Consider the following 15167-nt stretch of genomic DNA (forward strand, 5'->3'; position numbering starts at 1 on the left):
ATGTAGATTCCTCCACTTTCTACATGACAGCTTTTATTTTTATTTTTTTTGCTTGTGCACACTATGAAAGTATTCACGCTCTCTTCTGCTCACGCCCTTAAAAATCACACCAAACTAATTAAAATCACCATTTTCAAAAAGCCACCCGATGAGAGGAATGAGGAATGTTTGAGAGCGGCGTGTCTTATAAGCTCGGAATGCTCAAAAGGCTCACGCACGTAAAGCAGGCCAGCATGCGTATTCGACTTATTTGAAGGCTGCAGCGTTTGGTGGTGAGGCGTTAATTAACTGACGGAAGGGATGGATGGGCTCCTCTGAAACAAGTCACCTGGCAAAAATAAATAACTAATAATTCTGCTGATCAACAAGTGCAATTTTGCTGATATGTTTTGCTTTGTATTCGACTTAGCAACAAACGAATGGACTGGTTAAAAAAATAAAATACAATAAAATAATAATAATACCGCATTGGCCCGAATATAAGACGGCCCTGATTATAAGACGACCCCCTCTTTTTCAAGACTCAAGTTTGAAAAAAGACTTTTTGAACACCAAATTAATTTTTATACAGAAAATAATGACACTACATCTGAAACAAATGATTCTAACAATATATTTGAGAGAAAAAGCATGTTATTTTGCCTCATTCAAATCTTAATATCTGAACATTTAAATATGTCAACTAAAGTGCAATCACATTCGTAAATGAATGGCTTCTGGTGTTTGAAATGTAAATGACATAACTTCTCCTCAGCTGCCGGTTAACCTGGCTCATCTTCGACCCACTTTTCTCCAGATTGTCGCTACGTTTCTCCATTTTCTGTTATCTCTTCTATTATTTTCTTCTCTTTTCTTTCTTACTGCTATTTTTTATCTTTCTTCTTCGTGACGGGGGTTCACTTTGGCCTGTGGAGTCAAGTTCAGCATTCGCTCCAATGATATTTGGCGCCATCTAGCGTCGTGAATGGGTATAATGTATCGACCCCGAATATAGGACGACCCCCACTTTTTCAGTCTTATTTCAATGCAAAAAACACCATCTTATGTCCGGGCCAATACGGTAATAATTCTACCTAGCAACAAGTGACCAACCAGTGAAAAAAAAGCCACCAAGAAGAACATTTGTGTAACTATATTCTGCCTGGATTTCAGCCCATACTGGTATGTGATTACAAAAAACAAACATACCCGATAACATTCACGATGAAGCCTAAAAACTGTGGAACCACCGAACGTCTCCTGTGATAAAGAAGCATAATCATTGACCATCTCCGGTATTTCCCTGCTCTCCTCCTTTTGGCTCATTGAGCATGTTGGCCATGTTTGGGGTATCATTTTTTCCCCCCGCTTGGGTAGCTCCATCTGGTCCTGGGCATCCTGGCACTGTTCCCTCTCTGCCTCTCTGGAGTTGTGTACTGCAGCTATGTGCTGGCAATTAGCGGCGATGTTGGCACTGTGACACTCTCCCTGAGCTTGCTGTCTGGCCATGGTCTGCTCACGCTCGTGTGTGTGTGTGTGTGTGTGTGTACGTACATATTTCTCGATGGCCCACAACAATGCATCACACTGAGAGGCCCTGTCATACAAACTACACTCGGGACCAAAGACACTGATAAAATGTATTCATTTCTTATTGGATAGTGTGATATAGTTATACGCATGAATTTGCATGATCAAAACGACGGGTCTGCTTTGACCTCCTTCAGGTCTTACGTGGCACGATGACATCACACAGCAGGTGATCTCCCGAGAGCTCTCCAAACTGAGGAGCAGCCCCGTCGGCCGTCACGAGGCATCGGAGGTGCCCCTCGAGTCCAAAAGCGGGACCGCAGGCAGGAATGCGAGGCCCGCGAAAGCGGAGCTGAGCAAGAACTTTCAGCGCTTCCTGAAAGGCTTGCACTTCCCGCCACCACTGTGGCCTGGAGTTCAACAAGGGGCAGCCAACACTCAGGTCAGAAGCTGTTAAATATGGATTTTACATTTAATACATAGTTGTGCTGAGGCAAAATAACAAAAGAGCTTTATGAGGAATTGTGTTGCCCTAAAAATCGGGCAAGGAAAAAAACCGAAACATTAAATGTACGTATTTCTAGCATTTCTGTTGTTGCATGTTGCACTATGAACTCTGCCTAGCAAAAAGTGACCCAGTAAGAAATAGCCACATTTTAACATTGACGATATATGCGGCCCATTGAATTCAGCCTAGCAACAAGTGACAACCAAAAGAAATAATTCTAGCAATTCTGTTAACATAGTTAAACAAAAAAACATTCTCTCCAGCACTAAATGACCAGATATTAACATTTCAGCACTTCTGGTGACACAACAAGTGTCAATCTCAAGTGAGCACTCTCATTCGACCATCCATTAAAAACTGTTATTGTTGTGGCCTGACATAGAATGAAGGTCTCACCGTTGACGGTCCTCCGGATCGTGGTCCACCAAAGTTGGGCTGGAAGGAGACCGGCGTCTACGGCCTCCAGAACGGAGTGGACCAACCCCCCACCACCAAGGTCTTCTCTCAGAGCGGCGAGGGCAGGCACCCTCAGCTCAGCGCCCCCTACAAGACCCTCTCCAACCACTTGGAGCAGCTCTTCAGGGAAGGCGGACCATCGGGGTCCAAAGGGAAGCTCCGCTACCTCGGCTATGTGCGCCCACCCCCAGATGAGGTTCGCTTGGCTTTTGGTTCCAAAGCCCCAAAACTCAATCTGGATGGATTGCTGGTCAGGAGCGGGTCCAACCAACTGACCGCCAAGAAGCCCCCTAATTTCATGAATGGTAACAACCTGCTTGACAGCTAACATTGTGATTCTTAAGTTCTCAGATGCGCTAAAGGCTAACGGCAGCTTGCTAAGGTTCATAGACACTGTAGTCCAATATGCCGAAGGCTAACTTTTCGCCCTAAAAATGCAGCGTGCCATTTCTTGTCTTCTGTCCCAGATCATTTGTTCCAGGATATGATCAAGCATTTGGGAGGGCACAGCTTCAACACGGACCCTTGGATGAGCAAAGACTTGGACCAACTGGCTAACGTCCTCACCGGAGCTCTGCAAGAAGCCGAGGCGAGGCGACCGGATCCTGGGACCCGGCCGGAACCGGGAACCGGCCGGGTTACGGAGGGAGACGGGGACCTAATAGCTGGAATGGAATCAAACCGAGTTTTGAATGTGAAACCGAGCAAAGTACTGGATGTCAACCCGAAAGTCCCTTTGATATTTGGACAAGGTAGGGGGAACATTCAGTATATACCCGTATGTGGCGCCAGAGAGCTAGTGGCTAACACAAGGTTACTAGCTTTTTGTCACGATTTCAAGACTTCTGTTTTCCCACTTGTTTCCAGGCCAAAAAGAAGATGGCGCAGCCAACAAGGAGCCTGTTGACAAGGTGAATTCCAATTGCTTGGTCTCCAAAAGTGACGCATTAGTTTGGGGCAGGAAGAGGCATATATCCGCACTGAAACTTTGTCACATGATCTTGATCGGGAGCACATCAGGACCGCATGCGTTGCTAAATTCCTGGAACGGCAAGACAAAAGCTTGATCGACTTTCACTAAATGAACCCTTTTTCGGTCCGCATATATCGCAATGAAACTGTTTGGTGAAGGCTCATTCTGTTTTTGATAAAGTCACAGGGTTTCTCTGAAAACATTTCGCTTCAACCCATCCAGGCTTTTGCCGACTTAATTAAAGTAAAGTCATTCACAGTCTCACTAAACCTTGGACCGTTACTCATAGTCATTGCTTGTAATTGTAAACATCATTAAAAAAAAAAAAATTAAGCATATGCTTTTTTTTTTTTTTTCCTGAAAAATATGTACCTTTCTGTCTCAAAACATGCATTTTCATTCTCAAATGAATACCAATTGATTCTAAAAAAAAAGAAGAAGCACATTTAAATCAAAAGTATAGGACCTTTTGTTTTGAGAATAAGATTTTTTAAAATTAATAATACACATTTTCTCACATAAGACTTTTAAATGCAGTAGACGTCAGTCGCGCGTATTTTGAGACTTTTTGTATTTATTGCAGCATACGGCCATTTTCTCCAAGCTCCTTGATTATCTTGACAATTTTGGCGACTCCTCTGAAGTCCAACCTGCTCCTGGCGGAAAAGCGGTGGGCCTGGAGAGCGTCCGGAGCCGGACCACGCAGTCCCAAGGCGCAGAGAAAGGCATTTCGGCACCTGCCAGGGAAAGCTCCACCGTACGCTTGACTGGCGCCGCGGCGAGGCCAGACTCCGAGATGGGGAAATGGATGCACAAACCTGCCGGCAATGACATGAAGGTGAAAACTCAGCTAGTCCACGTCGGACTGAAGGAGTTTTCCAGCAGAGGGAAAGACAGACATTTTGGATACATCATAACCGGCTCAGAGTGAGTACATAAAGAGGGGCTTTCTGAATTTGAGTTGGTGACATTTCACATTAATCCCAAATAAAAATGAATGTTAGTTGTTTCTAATTACAAATAGCAATACTTAGTTCAGGGGTGTCAAACTGATTTTTGTCACGGGCCTGATTTTAGTTCCAGTTTCCCTTAGAGGGCCGTTATGACTGAAACCACATGAAGAAGTCAAGAATAACGGTTTATTCACCTATCTTTTAAGTTACTGTAATGAGGAGATTGCTAACAAGAAATTGCTTACAGTATCACTCTTATTTATTACATATGAGAATTTGAAATCTTGGTCGAGATTTTAGCAAGCATCATGAAAATTGACATATTTGATTTGCTTTCGCCGGCCACAGACAATGATGTGGCGGGCCAGATCTGGCCCCCGGACCTTGAGTTTGACACCTGTTGTTTGGGGAGTCTGAAAGATTGCAGATTCATGTGAAATCTGCAAAGCGCATTTTTAATTCCGATTTAATAAAATCAAATATTGTATGTATACAACTCTCGACTATCTAAAAATACTTGACTAGTTTATTCTCGTAATTTTCCCTTTTTTCGGTTGGGGGCGATACCGAAAGCACAGTCTTAATACTTCATCAAATGTAGGATATGGACTTAATTTTGCGTAATGTGTAATGATTTTGTTTTCTTCTTTGGATGGACCCATTTGTTGTTCCCATCTGGAGATGCCAGTCCATTCCCGGACGCAAATTCTGGACCCCCCCGGAAAAAAAGTGTTTTTCTGTGCTCTATTTAATGATGATAATCCATGAGGAACTGTGCTGGGGTAATTATTATCCACTGCATCTTTGCACCTTCCAATCCCTTTATGGCGCTTTCATGTGAGTTGTCCTTCACCCGTGTCGCGCTGTAAAGTCACCACACCATGAGTAGGCGCACAATTTTTTTTTCTTTAAAAAGGACGTGTCATCGGCCTACCGAGGGGTCTGCTCACAGCGAGTGGATGGCAACCCGCTTATCTGACTGACAGCTCGTGACATGAAGCTGCTGCTTTGGGGATAGGAGGAAAGATCGGGAAGCGAATAAAGGAGACAGAGATGGGGGGGGGGGGCGGGGGTTGGGCGAGCGCTTGCATCAACAGGCGAGACTGTCGTGGAGCTCACAGCTTGCCAAAACTGCCGAGGAGGGACGTAAACGTGCCTGGAATGTCTTCCGCCAAATCGGAATAATCCGAAATAACTGTCTGACTGGTTCAAGGTGCCACTCCGCTGCTGTAGGTGGCAGCTTGGTCTGCTTGGTGGGTCGCAGCCCATCTTTTTCCAGATAAAATGGAATCGGTCCTTCTTTGGCCCGGACACCACTCCAGTACAAAGTTACTACTAATCTGACCAACCAATCACCCATAATTCTTGCATAAACTTTGGCCAGAGCGAATTAACCAACCAACCAGCCATATACGAAGTGTAATAAATTCTCATTTTACTAACTGCAATCCAAGCTTCGTATATTGAACTAACAACCTGTTATGTCATTCACAAACCGACGATCCAAGAATAAAAATCCGGCCGAGTTGAGCTCCATGTCGTACTTAAAAATGAGTGAATCTAAACTTTCATCCAAGCGTAACTACTGACGAAACCTATAAACTGGCTTCTCTTTGCTGTCAGCATAACCGAGCAACTGACCGAACCACCCAATCAAACCAACAGCGGTCTTAGCATAACTTCACTTTTAACCATCTTATCAACGAACTGTAATCCAAGCATAACATTTTACCTCATTGACTGAGTAACTCACAAACTTGCAAAGTGCAGTACAAGCATCGCTTTGTATCTTTAACCAACAAAAATACAATCCCGGTGATCCCTTTTGTCTGGTACGCAGAGCAGTTTCCAAAGCAAAGTGTACCATCTTAACTGAGTATCGCTCTTGTTTTACCTCACAATCGCAGAGTCAGTGGCTCAACCAAACTCGGTGTTGACTATACATATAAAAATTGGCAGTTGTGAATATTGAAAAAGTCAATCTGGTGATTGACTTTTTCAATATTCATTGTCAATCTTCAAATTCATTGTCAATCTTTTTTGTCTTTTACTGACGTTTGACAATCGGGCCTTTAATGGCTTTGATTGGAAGTGTGTAGTCGTGCTCAAATTAGGCCCCATTATTTGTTTGTGTACTGCGCTTAACTCATTCAGTGCCAGCCAATTCTAGTCCAAGTCTGTAAAGACGTTTAAAAACGTCTTTGGGAGTGAATGACATGACTAACCACGGTCCAAACAAAACACTCATTCAGGAAAAGCAATATCCGTGAATCCTTGAATAATTTTCTTCTTTGAAAGCCACGGTATGTCGTTGCAGCAGGGCCTCAACGCGATCCCTGACTTTTTGTTGACCTTGCCGCCTGGTGACGCCGTTCTCTGTTAAATCGACAGCAACCAAGGAGCTTTCTTGTGTGTCCTCATTTATTTCGCCTTGTGCCTTTCTCCAACCCCACTACCCCCTCCTCCTGCAAATTACCTTTTGTTTGGTCTATTTCCTCTGCGATTTAGATGGGGGGGGGGAGAGTTAGAGAGGGAGCGAGAGAAGACGTGGACTGAGCTGAGATGAGGCATGGCTTTATCGGACCGCCATTACACTTCACCTCCATTCCATTTGCACCTTACTATTCTCGTCTGGCGGTGAGGGCGCGTGTTCCTGCCCGCCGCGTTTGTGTACTCTCACTTTGGGTGTGAGAGAGCGAGAGATTGAGAGAGAGAGAGAGAGAGAGAGAGAGGATGGTGCGCAAAGAGCAAGAAAGATGAGAGGAGGAGGACGAGGGAAATGGCGGAGAGGCCCATCCATATGATGCAGCCATTACACCTCATGCAGGTTCCATTTGCACCTTATTGTTTGTCTCATTGCGGGAACAAATGCAGGTGATTTAGCAAGCCCAAGGAGGCAGCTGATCCCTCCCGCCTTTTCCCTCGATGCCGTTTGTGTGATTCGGAGACAGTGGTAATATGAATACTTTGTTACTGTACTAAAGTAGATTTCTCAGGCGTCTGCAGTTTGAGTGTTGTTTTTTTTCTTATGATTCGGACAGAAATGAGGCTATCAGCATTTTACAGCTCAGGCTTGGCAGCTTTTGTAAAGGCGAATTGTTCGCTTGCCCATGGCTCACCAATTGACTCCTGGCAAGAATCACTTCCTGGCAAGATGGTTTTCCATCCCTGAGAAGCATTACTGACTTGAAACCTTAGAACAACCCCATATCAGTTCCAGTCAAGCATTCTAACATAGACTTTCGCTGGCTTTCCGCGAATACGTGTTCAAGGCCTTCTGTTTCGTGGGCTGTCAAGAACACAACCTGTTTGGAGAAACTCGCCACGGATAGTGTAAATTGTACCACGTGGTGGTACAGTCCGACGGCCGTAAAAAGATTCAAATGAAGAGTATTATGATTTGTGGGACACTTTGTAGACAGAGGTCAAGTCAACGGTGGTTGAGATTTTGATCCATCGAAAGGTCTAAAGCAATGGTCTCCAACCCGCGGGCTGCGGACCGATACCGGTCCGTGGGTCATTTGGCACCGGGCTGCGCAGAAAGAATAAAGAACTGATATCACTTCAGTTTTATTCATTTCGAATTGGAAAGATGTTTTATTTTGAAAAATGATCGGATTCTCTGTTACATCAGTCAACAGTGTGTTACTCTTGACACAGGTCAAGGCGTGCTTCTTGGTCACGTGATAGGTTACCGCTAAAATGAAACCCAGGAGCGAGCAAAATGAGTTAAAAACAAAAGTCTTGGAAAGTTTCATTGGGAAGGGGAAAAGGCCCAGCCAGGCAACAGAAGAGGAGCCGGCGACTTTCGAGAAAAAGAAGGCTAAATTTAATAGACATGATCAGGAGTCCTACTTAAAATACAGATTTATCTCAATGGGAGATTCCCACCCACCAAGCCCACTCTGCATAATATGCGGTGACGGTGAGGCGTATTTTTCATGCGCTTTGTATTTGCGGTGTATCTTATTTTGAAGGCATGTTTAAACGTTACCATTGCGGCCAGATAGGAAGTTCCTCGTGTCATGATTCGTGTATATTATTATGTTTGGAAAATACCACAGTTTTCATGCGGGCCATATCGTATTATTTGATTGTATTTATCCATCACACCTTAAAGGCCGGTCCCTGAAAATATTGTCTGACATTAAACCGGTCGGTGGGCCAAAAACGGTTGGGGACCACTGTTCTAAAGAACAACGAGAGCAGCAACACTGAGGATAGTGAATAAGGAAGCAATTACAATCACGGCAACGGAGGTTAAAATAGGTGTCGGACCTCAATAGTTTGACACCCAACTGTCTGCGTGCTTCCCCCCCCAGCTCCCTCACATCCGACCAGGCCATCGACTTGATGGAACGGCTCACCCAGGAGCTGCACCTCCACGCCGCAGACCTCACGCAGCTATCGTAAGTACCCGTGCCATAACACGCTCCCACGCCGTCACAAGTAATCACTGAAGCCATTTATAGATGGCGCCGTAGCTGCACAAAATCAGCAAGGTGAATCAATACACTACCAATGGCCTTGGACGGATTGTAGACAATATAGAACTTGGAATTGTTTCTCCTTCAAACCAATCCTAAATCAGAGATGTGAATCGGTACACTTCCAAAGGCCTTGTTTAAAATGTGCAGCAAATTGTCATTAAAAAAATTGACTTTTTAGCTTGTTAACCTTTGAACCGTTGTTGTAACTTTCAGCTATGTGAACTACTCTACTTCAAATGAGTATTTTGTTCAAATACAGGACAATATCAAAATGGTATAGTTGTTTCACTTTCAAACTGTAAAAAGTACGGGTTTTTTTAACCACTAGACTTCAAATGGCCTTGTTCAAATTCTAGACCATATTTCAAATTGTTCAACCTTCAAAATAGCCGAGGAATGTCAGCGAAGTGAACCACTAAACTACCTGCGACCTTTCTCAAATTCTGGACCATATGGACTTTTTCAAATTGTTCAACCTTTGAAACGTATTGTGGAAAGTCAGCTACGTGAATGACTACAATAGAAACGGCCTTGTTCAAATTTGACACCGCTGCACTACCAAAGCCCTGGTTCAATTTCTGGACTGTATTTTCTGAAGCTGAAGTCCAACTTGTTCGACTTTCAAAACAGTCTGTGGAAAATTAGCTACCTGAACTACTACACCACCAAGGGCTTTCTTCTAATGTAGCACCATAAGTTCCTGGAAATATTTTAACTTTCCAATTATTTACCGTATTTTCTGAACTACAAAGGGCCTTGGATTACAAGGCGAACCTTCAACGAATGGCCTATTTCAAAACTGTTTTCATATACACTGTAGAGGGCGTACTGCATTGTAAGGTGCATGGAATAGACGATAGGCTTTTGGGAAAATTGAATGCGTTTACGTGCGCCTTATAGTGCGGAAAATACGGTCCTTTCAAATTACTCGCCTCTGCCGAAAATGACTACACTTGAAACGTTTCAACGTTCTCTCCCAGCGTGGGAAAAGCATTGTGTCACATTGCAAGGACTGAACTAGTCTGGCAAGACTTTGCAGTCGCACCAGTGAACGTAGGCGTTTGTTGTTTATCTGACCTTTCAGAGTGTTTGACTTCTCCGAGCCGCCCTAATTACCTCCGGAACGGTTGTGATGTGTGTTCTGTATTCAAAGCACCGCCTCTGTCTCTGTACGCCTCGTCAAAGTAAAAGAACAGTCAAGCCATCGAATCCTTCTCAGTTCGAGTCAAAGTGTGAGTGGAGGCAGCGGCGATGTGGATGTGTGAATAGCGGCTCGCAAATAGAGAACGTTGTTCAGCGGAAGGCGGTTAATGTATTCACAAGCGATCAACCTGTCCTTGAACCCCCGTACCCAGTTTGTTCTGGTTCGGCAGCTCCGCCGTGAGTCCGGTGTCAGGCCGTGTAGGCGGCAGACGTGTGTTGGACGCACATACGACAAGAAGCAGTCGCGTCCCGGTGTATATGTATTAATAGCACGACATTTCACCTTCTACTGTAGGCGTACATCGACGTATGTCAGACAGCGCTGTGCAAAAAGTCTCTCTTCACACCTATGCAGCTATAAGTCAAGTCAAGTCAAGTCAACTGTATTTATAGAGCACTTTCAAACAGCCATCGCTGCATACAAAGTGCTGTACATGGAGCAATTTAACATGCACAATAAACAGTAAAACAAATCGGTAATAAAGGCGGTAGAAAGCACCAAACAGTAAAACCAAGAACAAATCTAAGTCATGCTGAGTCGAATGCCAAAGAATACAAGTGAGTTTTGAGGAGGGTTTTGAAGATGGGCAGCGAGGAGGCTTGCCGAATGTTCAGTGGGAGGTCATTCCAGAGAGAGGGACCAGCAACAGAAAAGGCTCCATCCCCTCTGAGCCTCAGTTTAGTTCTTGCTGAAAAATGCTGTAATGGGCTGTTGAACGGTCCGCGGCCGGATGGATGTAAGGCTTGAGGAGCCCACGATGAGAAGAAAGGAGCGTTAGCGCGGAGTGCCGATGCAGATTTGGAACTGGGAGTCGCGGCTCGGAGTTTGAAGCGGATTACGTGGGACGGGAGAAGTGAACTCATCTCTTTTCGTCAATGGACGCTACAGCTTCGCGTTTGCTTTCAAAACTTAGCTTGTAGCAGACGTGTGCACATTTTCAGCATGACGTCTCTGACCCACCGGTGAAAGGACACTTTGATCCCCTCCTCAACAAAGTGTATGCAGAAAAGTGGTGAAGATTGCACGACTGTCTGTGTCTTATGTGTTGTGTTGTGTTATTTTTGCTATTTTGACATCAAAATGGCGCCGCGAGAGTGGCTGCCTTTCCAGCAGCTCCTATATTTTGTTGTTCTACTTCTTCCTTTCATAACTTTGCTGCTGTGAATTGGGAATTTCTCCATTGCGAGACTAATAAAGGATTTCTTAAGTCTTAAGAAGTCCTTTGCTAGCGTTTTTTCCGGACAGCACAGATGGATATTAAAATCCCCCATTAGGAGGATATGATCATATCTCAGCCTGATTTCCGCAAGAAAGTTTGAAAAGTCGCTTAAAAAGTCTTTGTTGTATTTAGGAGGACGGTAAATGACAGCACAGAGCACCGGGAAAGCACGAAATGCCGTGGCGCGGTGGGTGAGCCACCGACTGTTAGCAAGCACGAGGCGACGGGGTCGAGGGCACACCACGCCGGAGCGATCGAAGTGTGTCTCAGATCCCGTTTTAGCTTCACGAGCTGACCGCTACGTTTGCCGCGACGGCGGCGGCGGCGCTTCTGTGAAGGGGGCGAGCGAACGCGGAAGAGATTAGCCGGCACGTTAGCCAAGAACGGAGGTAGCGTCTTTTCACCACCGCCTTGCCAAAACGCGGCCGAATCTCCGACGTGTTGTTGAATCAATAACAACGATCGGCGATCATAAACCATCCGAGACGCTGTTAGGGAGGTAACAAGCATTGCGAAAAGTAAAAAAAAAAACAAAATGGCAGGAGCGTCGCCGAACACACTGGCGGACAGGCGGCCATCTTGGGCTTTTTTTCTATGTTTTTTATAAAACGCACTCACTCCACTTTCTCACTTTCTCTCATTATTTTGTCACAATCAAACGCAAAGTAGCAGGACAGATACAGTAATCCCCCAACTATTCATCCATCCATCCATTTTCCGATCCGCCTTACCCTCACAGGGTTCGCGGGGGGTGCTGGAACCCATCCCAGCCATTTTTGGGCAGGAGGCGGGGGACACCCTGAACTGGTTTCCAGCCAATTGCAGGGCCATCCACGCTCACACTCACGCCTAGGGATAATTGAGAGTGTTCAATCAGCCTGCCATGCATGTTTTTGGAATGTGGGAGGAAACCGGAGTACCCGGAGAAAACCCACGCAGAACATGCGAACTCCACACAGGGAGGCCGGAGCTGGAGTTGAACCCGCTCCCTTTGCACCGTGAGGTCGACGCGCTCATCCAGTGGACCACCGAGCCGCCCTCCAACTATTCACAATTTGCTATTTGTAAATATTCTCTACAACCCATTCTTCGTCTAAAAACTTTTTGTGCTCTTTCTGTAACACTCTAAGATGGCGTCAAACCGCTGAAATTGGTCTCAAGGAAGTACGGTTGAGGCTTTCAACACAAAGCTTACATGCGTTTATTTTCCTTATTCACAGCAGGACTTGCTATCCTCCCAAACTCATTGCGCACTTCTGCAACCTCAAGGACTGTCGATTTTTCTCGAATGAAATGGCCCGAGATGCTGGAACCACTCTGTATCCAGTGCACACCCGTCAAATGTCACCATTGTGACCTCGAAAGAAATTCGGCCAAGGAGACTCTCGATCGTTTTCACGTTCCAGCTTCCAACTTAATTGTGACAAGCGGAAACACCGGGGACATGTCATCAGGCCAGCGCTGATTGAGTTAATCCTGTTATTACAGCTGCCATATCACATCAGCGCTCATCAACCCTGATGCTAACGCATGTGATGAGGGCTAGCTATATTCTTATGAGGACGATGAGCCGCTAAATATGGCCAGATGTGACAAAAGTACTCGCATCCTGTACAGAAGGAGAAGTCTAAATATGTGTGTTAAAAAAACAGAACATTAAAAATACTGATTCAACTCGCGTATCATAATCAAAAATAAAAATAAAACGTATGAAATAAAATGATTGATTTTCCCCATTTTAAAACTGTACCGTCATACAAAATAAGTCCAATACATATATCTATATTTTTTACATTAAAAAAATTGTTAACAGACAATTGAGTAGTGGGGGAGAGGGACTGAGCCCCGAAAAACCAAAACCAAAACCAAGCCTTGCTCTGATCGTGAAAATTTGCCAGGAATTGATGTCCTCTAAAAAGGATTCTAATCGCCCATTGTTGCCACAATATCGCGACAAAGTGTACAACCTTTGTCTCAGTCAAGCTCCTCAACTCACTTCAACAAAGTTCCTTGGCAAGATGGCACCAACACAGCGCAGAATTGAGTGTAGCAAATATCAGAGGATGGCTTCCTTCCGAAAATCTGTGAATAATGTACACGTTTCATTTGTGAAATGATCGTTTCCAGCCTCCCACAAAAAAAAACAAAAAAACCCCATTTTAACTGTGTTTTTAAGAGAAAATAGCAATGTATCGTATTTTACTTCATAAAAACAACAGCGATGACACAATTAAATAGAACACAAAAAACTAGGGTGGAGGTAACGGACAGAGACACACATGAAGTTTCACAACTGAAAAGTGAGAATACAAAACGGACGCCTGTGAGTGTTGTTATATTGCCTGTCTACATGTGTTGCTTCACTGTTTGTGTTGAAATATCCGTTGCTCAGAGTTGGCAAAGCTGCTAAAGGAAAACAGACAAATGACGACTCATATTTCGAAAAACCCGTAAGTAGGGTGACTCGTAACTCAAGGCACCACTTGTACCTCGTTACTTGGCACCGCTGGATTCGATGGCTTCGTAGATGCTTCAGCCGCAGTCTATTAAGGATGGCATATGAGCGCACACCGTTCCATACAAATGATAAGTGGAGAAAAATGTCCTCCTTTATCCCACCCACCCACCAACACACGCACACGCATACACACTCTCGATTTCCTCTCCTTTAATGAAAACCCACTGGAGTCGAAATAGTCCAGACAGGGTGTTCGCGGTGCGACTCGAACCCATTGTGTCGTTCCCCGTGAGGCCGCGGCAGGTGAGTGTTTGAAAACGCCCCCCCCCCCGTCTGAATATGCTCGGCAGCTGGGTCAGAGCACACCGCCACGCTTCTCCGTGCCAGCTCTTTCTGAAGCGCTCCATGAAGGACTCGACGGGAGAGATGTGACAAACAAGCGAGGCGGACATTTTGATGAAGGGGCTGGAGTTATAAGATAGTCAAGCCTGCTGTGATCGCCTTTTAATTTATTTTTTGGTTTGTTTTATTTCTTTTCTCAAGAGACGATTGGCTGTGACGGGGTTTACGAGCCTCGGTTGCAATGACGTAAGGGTGTTACCCGGTTTAGGCACTAGGGGGCGTGGGTCACACACACACATTATTCCACACAGACACACACACACACACACACACACTAATCGCATCCCACCAGCAGGGCTAATATGAAGTCCACGCTTACACATCCGATAACACAGGAGAAAGTGTGAAGTCCTCTAGATAGCTTATCATCCTTGACTCCAATCCCCGCCACCCACCGCCCGATCCCATTGTGTTTGCGCTTCCTCCTTTACTTCATTTAAAACGTGAAGGAAAAGACACCAGTTCAATTTGAGATGCTTGGTGATCTGCGGCCAAAGGGAACAAAGATTGCGGAAATATTGACATTTACAAGACCAAACAGAACCCAAGTGAAGCATTCGAGAAGGATATTTTTTTTTTTGCCCCCCTTAAGAACTATGGGTGCGTGTGTGTGTGAGGAATGGCGTTCACAAATCATTGCATGGCTGGGTCCATCTGTCCGCAAGTACTGGCTCATATTTTGATTGCAGCCCCGGGAGACCGCAGGTGACTAATGGCGGAATGACTTTATGGTCGTAGAACTCCAGTGGTTATCTGTGATGCAGTGTGACAGGAAATACAGTGGTGACTTAAGATCTGCGTGACCCAGCTCAGGAGCATTTCAAAATGAGAGTCGTCTTTCGGCGGATTTATTTAGTCGTTGCTTCGACTTGTGAGTAAAAATTGGCCACGCAGCAATTTGTCATTTAGAATGAATAAAAATATGTAAAAAGAAATGCTTCGAGCTGTTTAATGTCACTCATTTGATCCAACCACCCAGCTTTGCCTTAAAGTGT

General features: G+C 44.9%; 1 protein-coding gene across 1 annotated transcript in view; it reads left to right on the forward strand.

The window, feature by feature from the left end:
* Nucleotides 1-15167, forward strand: part of ptprn2 (protein tyrosine phosphatase receptor type N2) — a 121772-nt gene that overhangs the window by 11322 nt on the left and 95283 nt on the right. The window contains exons 4-9 of the mRNA XM_086102338.1: nt 1707-1951; nt 2400-2778; nt 2941-3225; nt 3341-3384; nt 4030-4373; nt 8722-8808. Of these exons, the coding sequence (XP_085958464.1) occupies nt 1707-1951; nt 2400-2778; nt 2941-3225; nt 3341-3384; nt 4030-4373; nt 8722-8808 (1384 nt within the window). The remainder of the gene's footprint in view (nt 1-1706; nt 1952-2399; nt 2779-2940; nt 3226-3340; nt 3385-4029; nt 4374-8721; nt 8809-15167) is intronic.

Source organism: Hippocampus guttulatus, chromosome 21, assembly GCF_054856545.1.
Source record: "Hippocampus guttulatus isolate MCC_2025c chromosome 21, RoL_Hgut_1.0, whole genome shotgun sequence".
Taxonomy (NCBI): Eukaryota; Metazoa; Chordata; class Actinopteri; order Syngnathiformes; family Syngnathidae; genus Hippocampus; species Hippocampus guttulatus.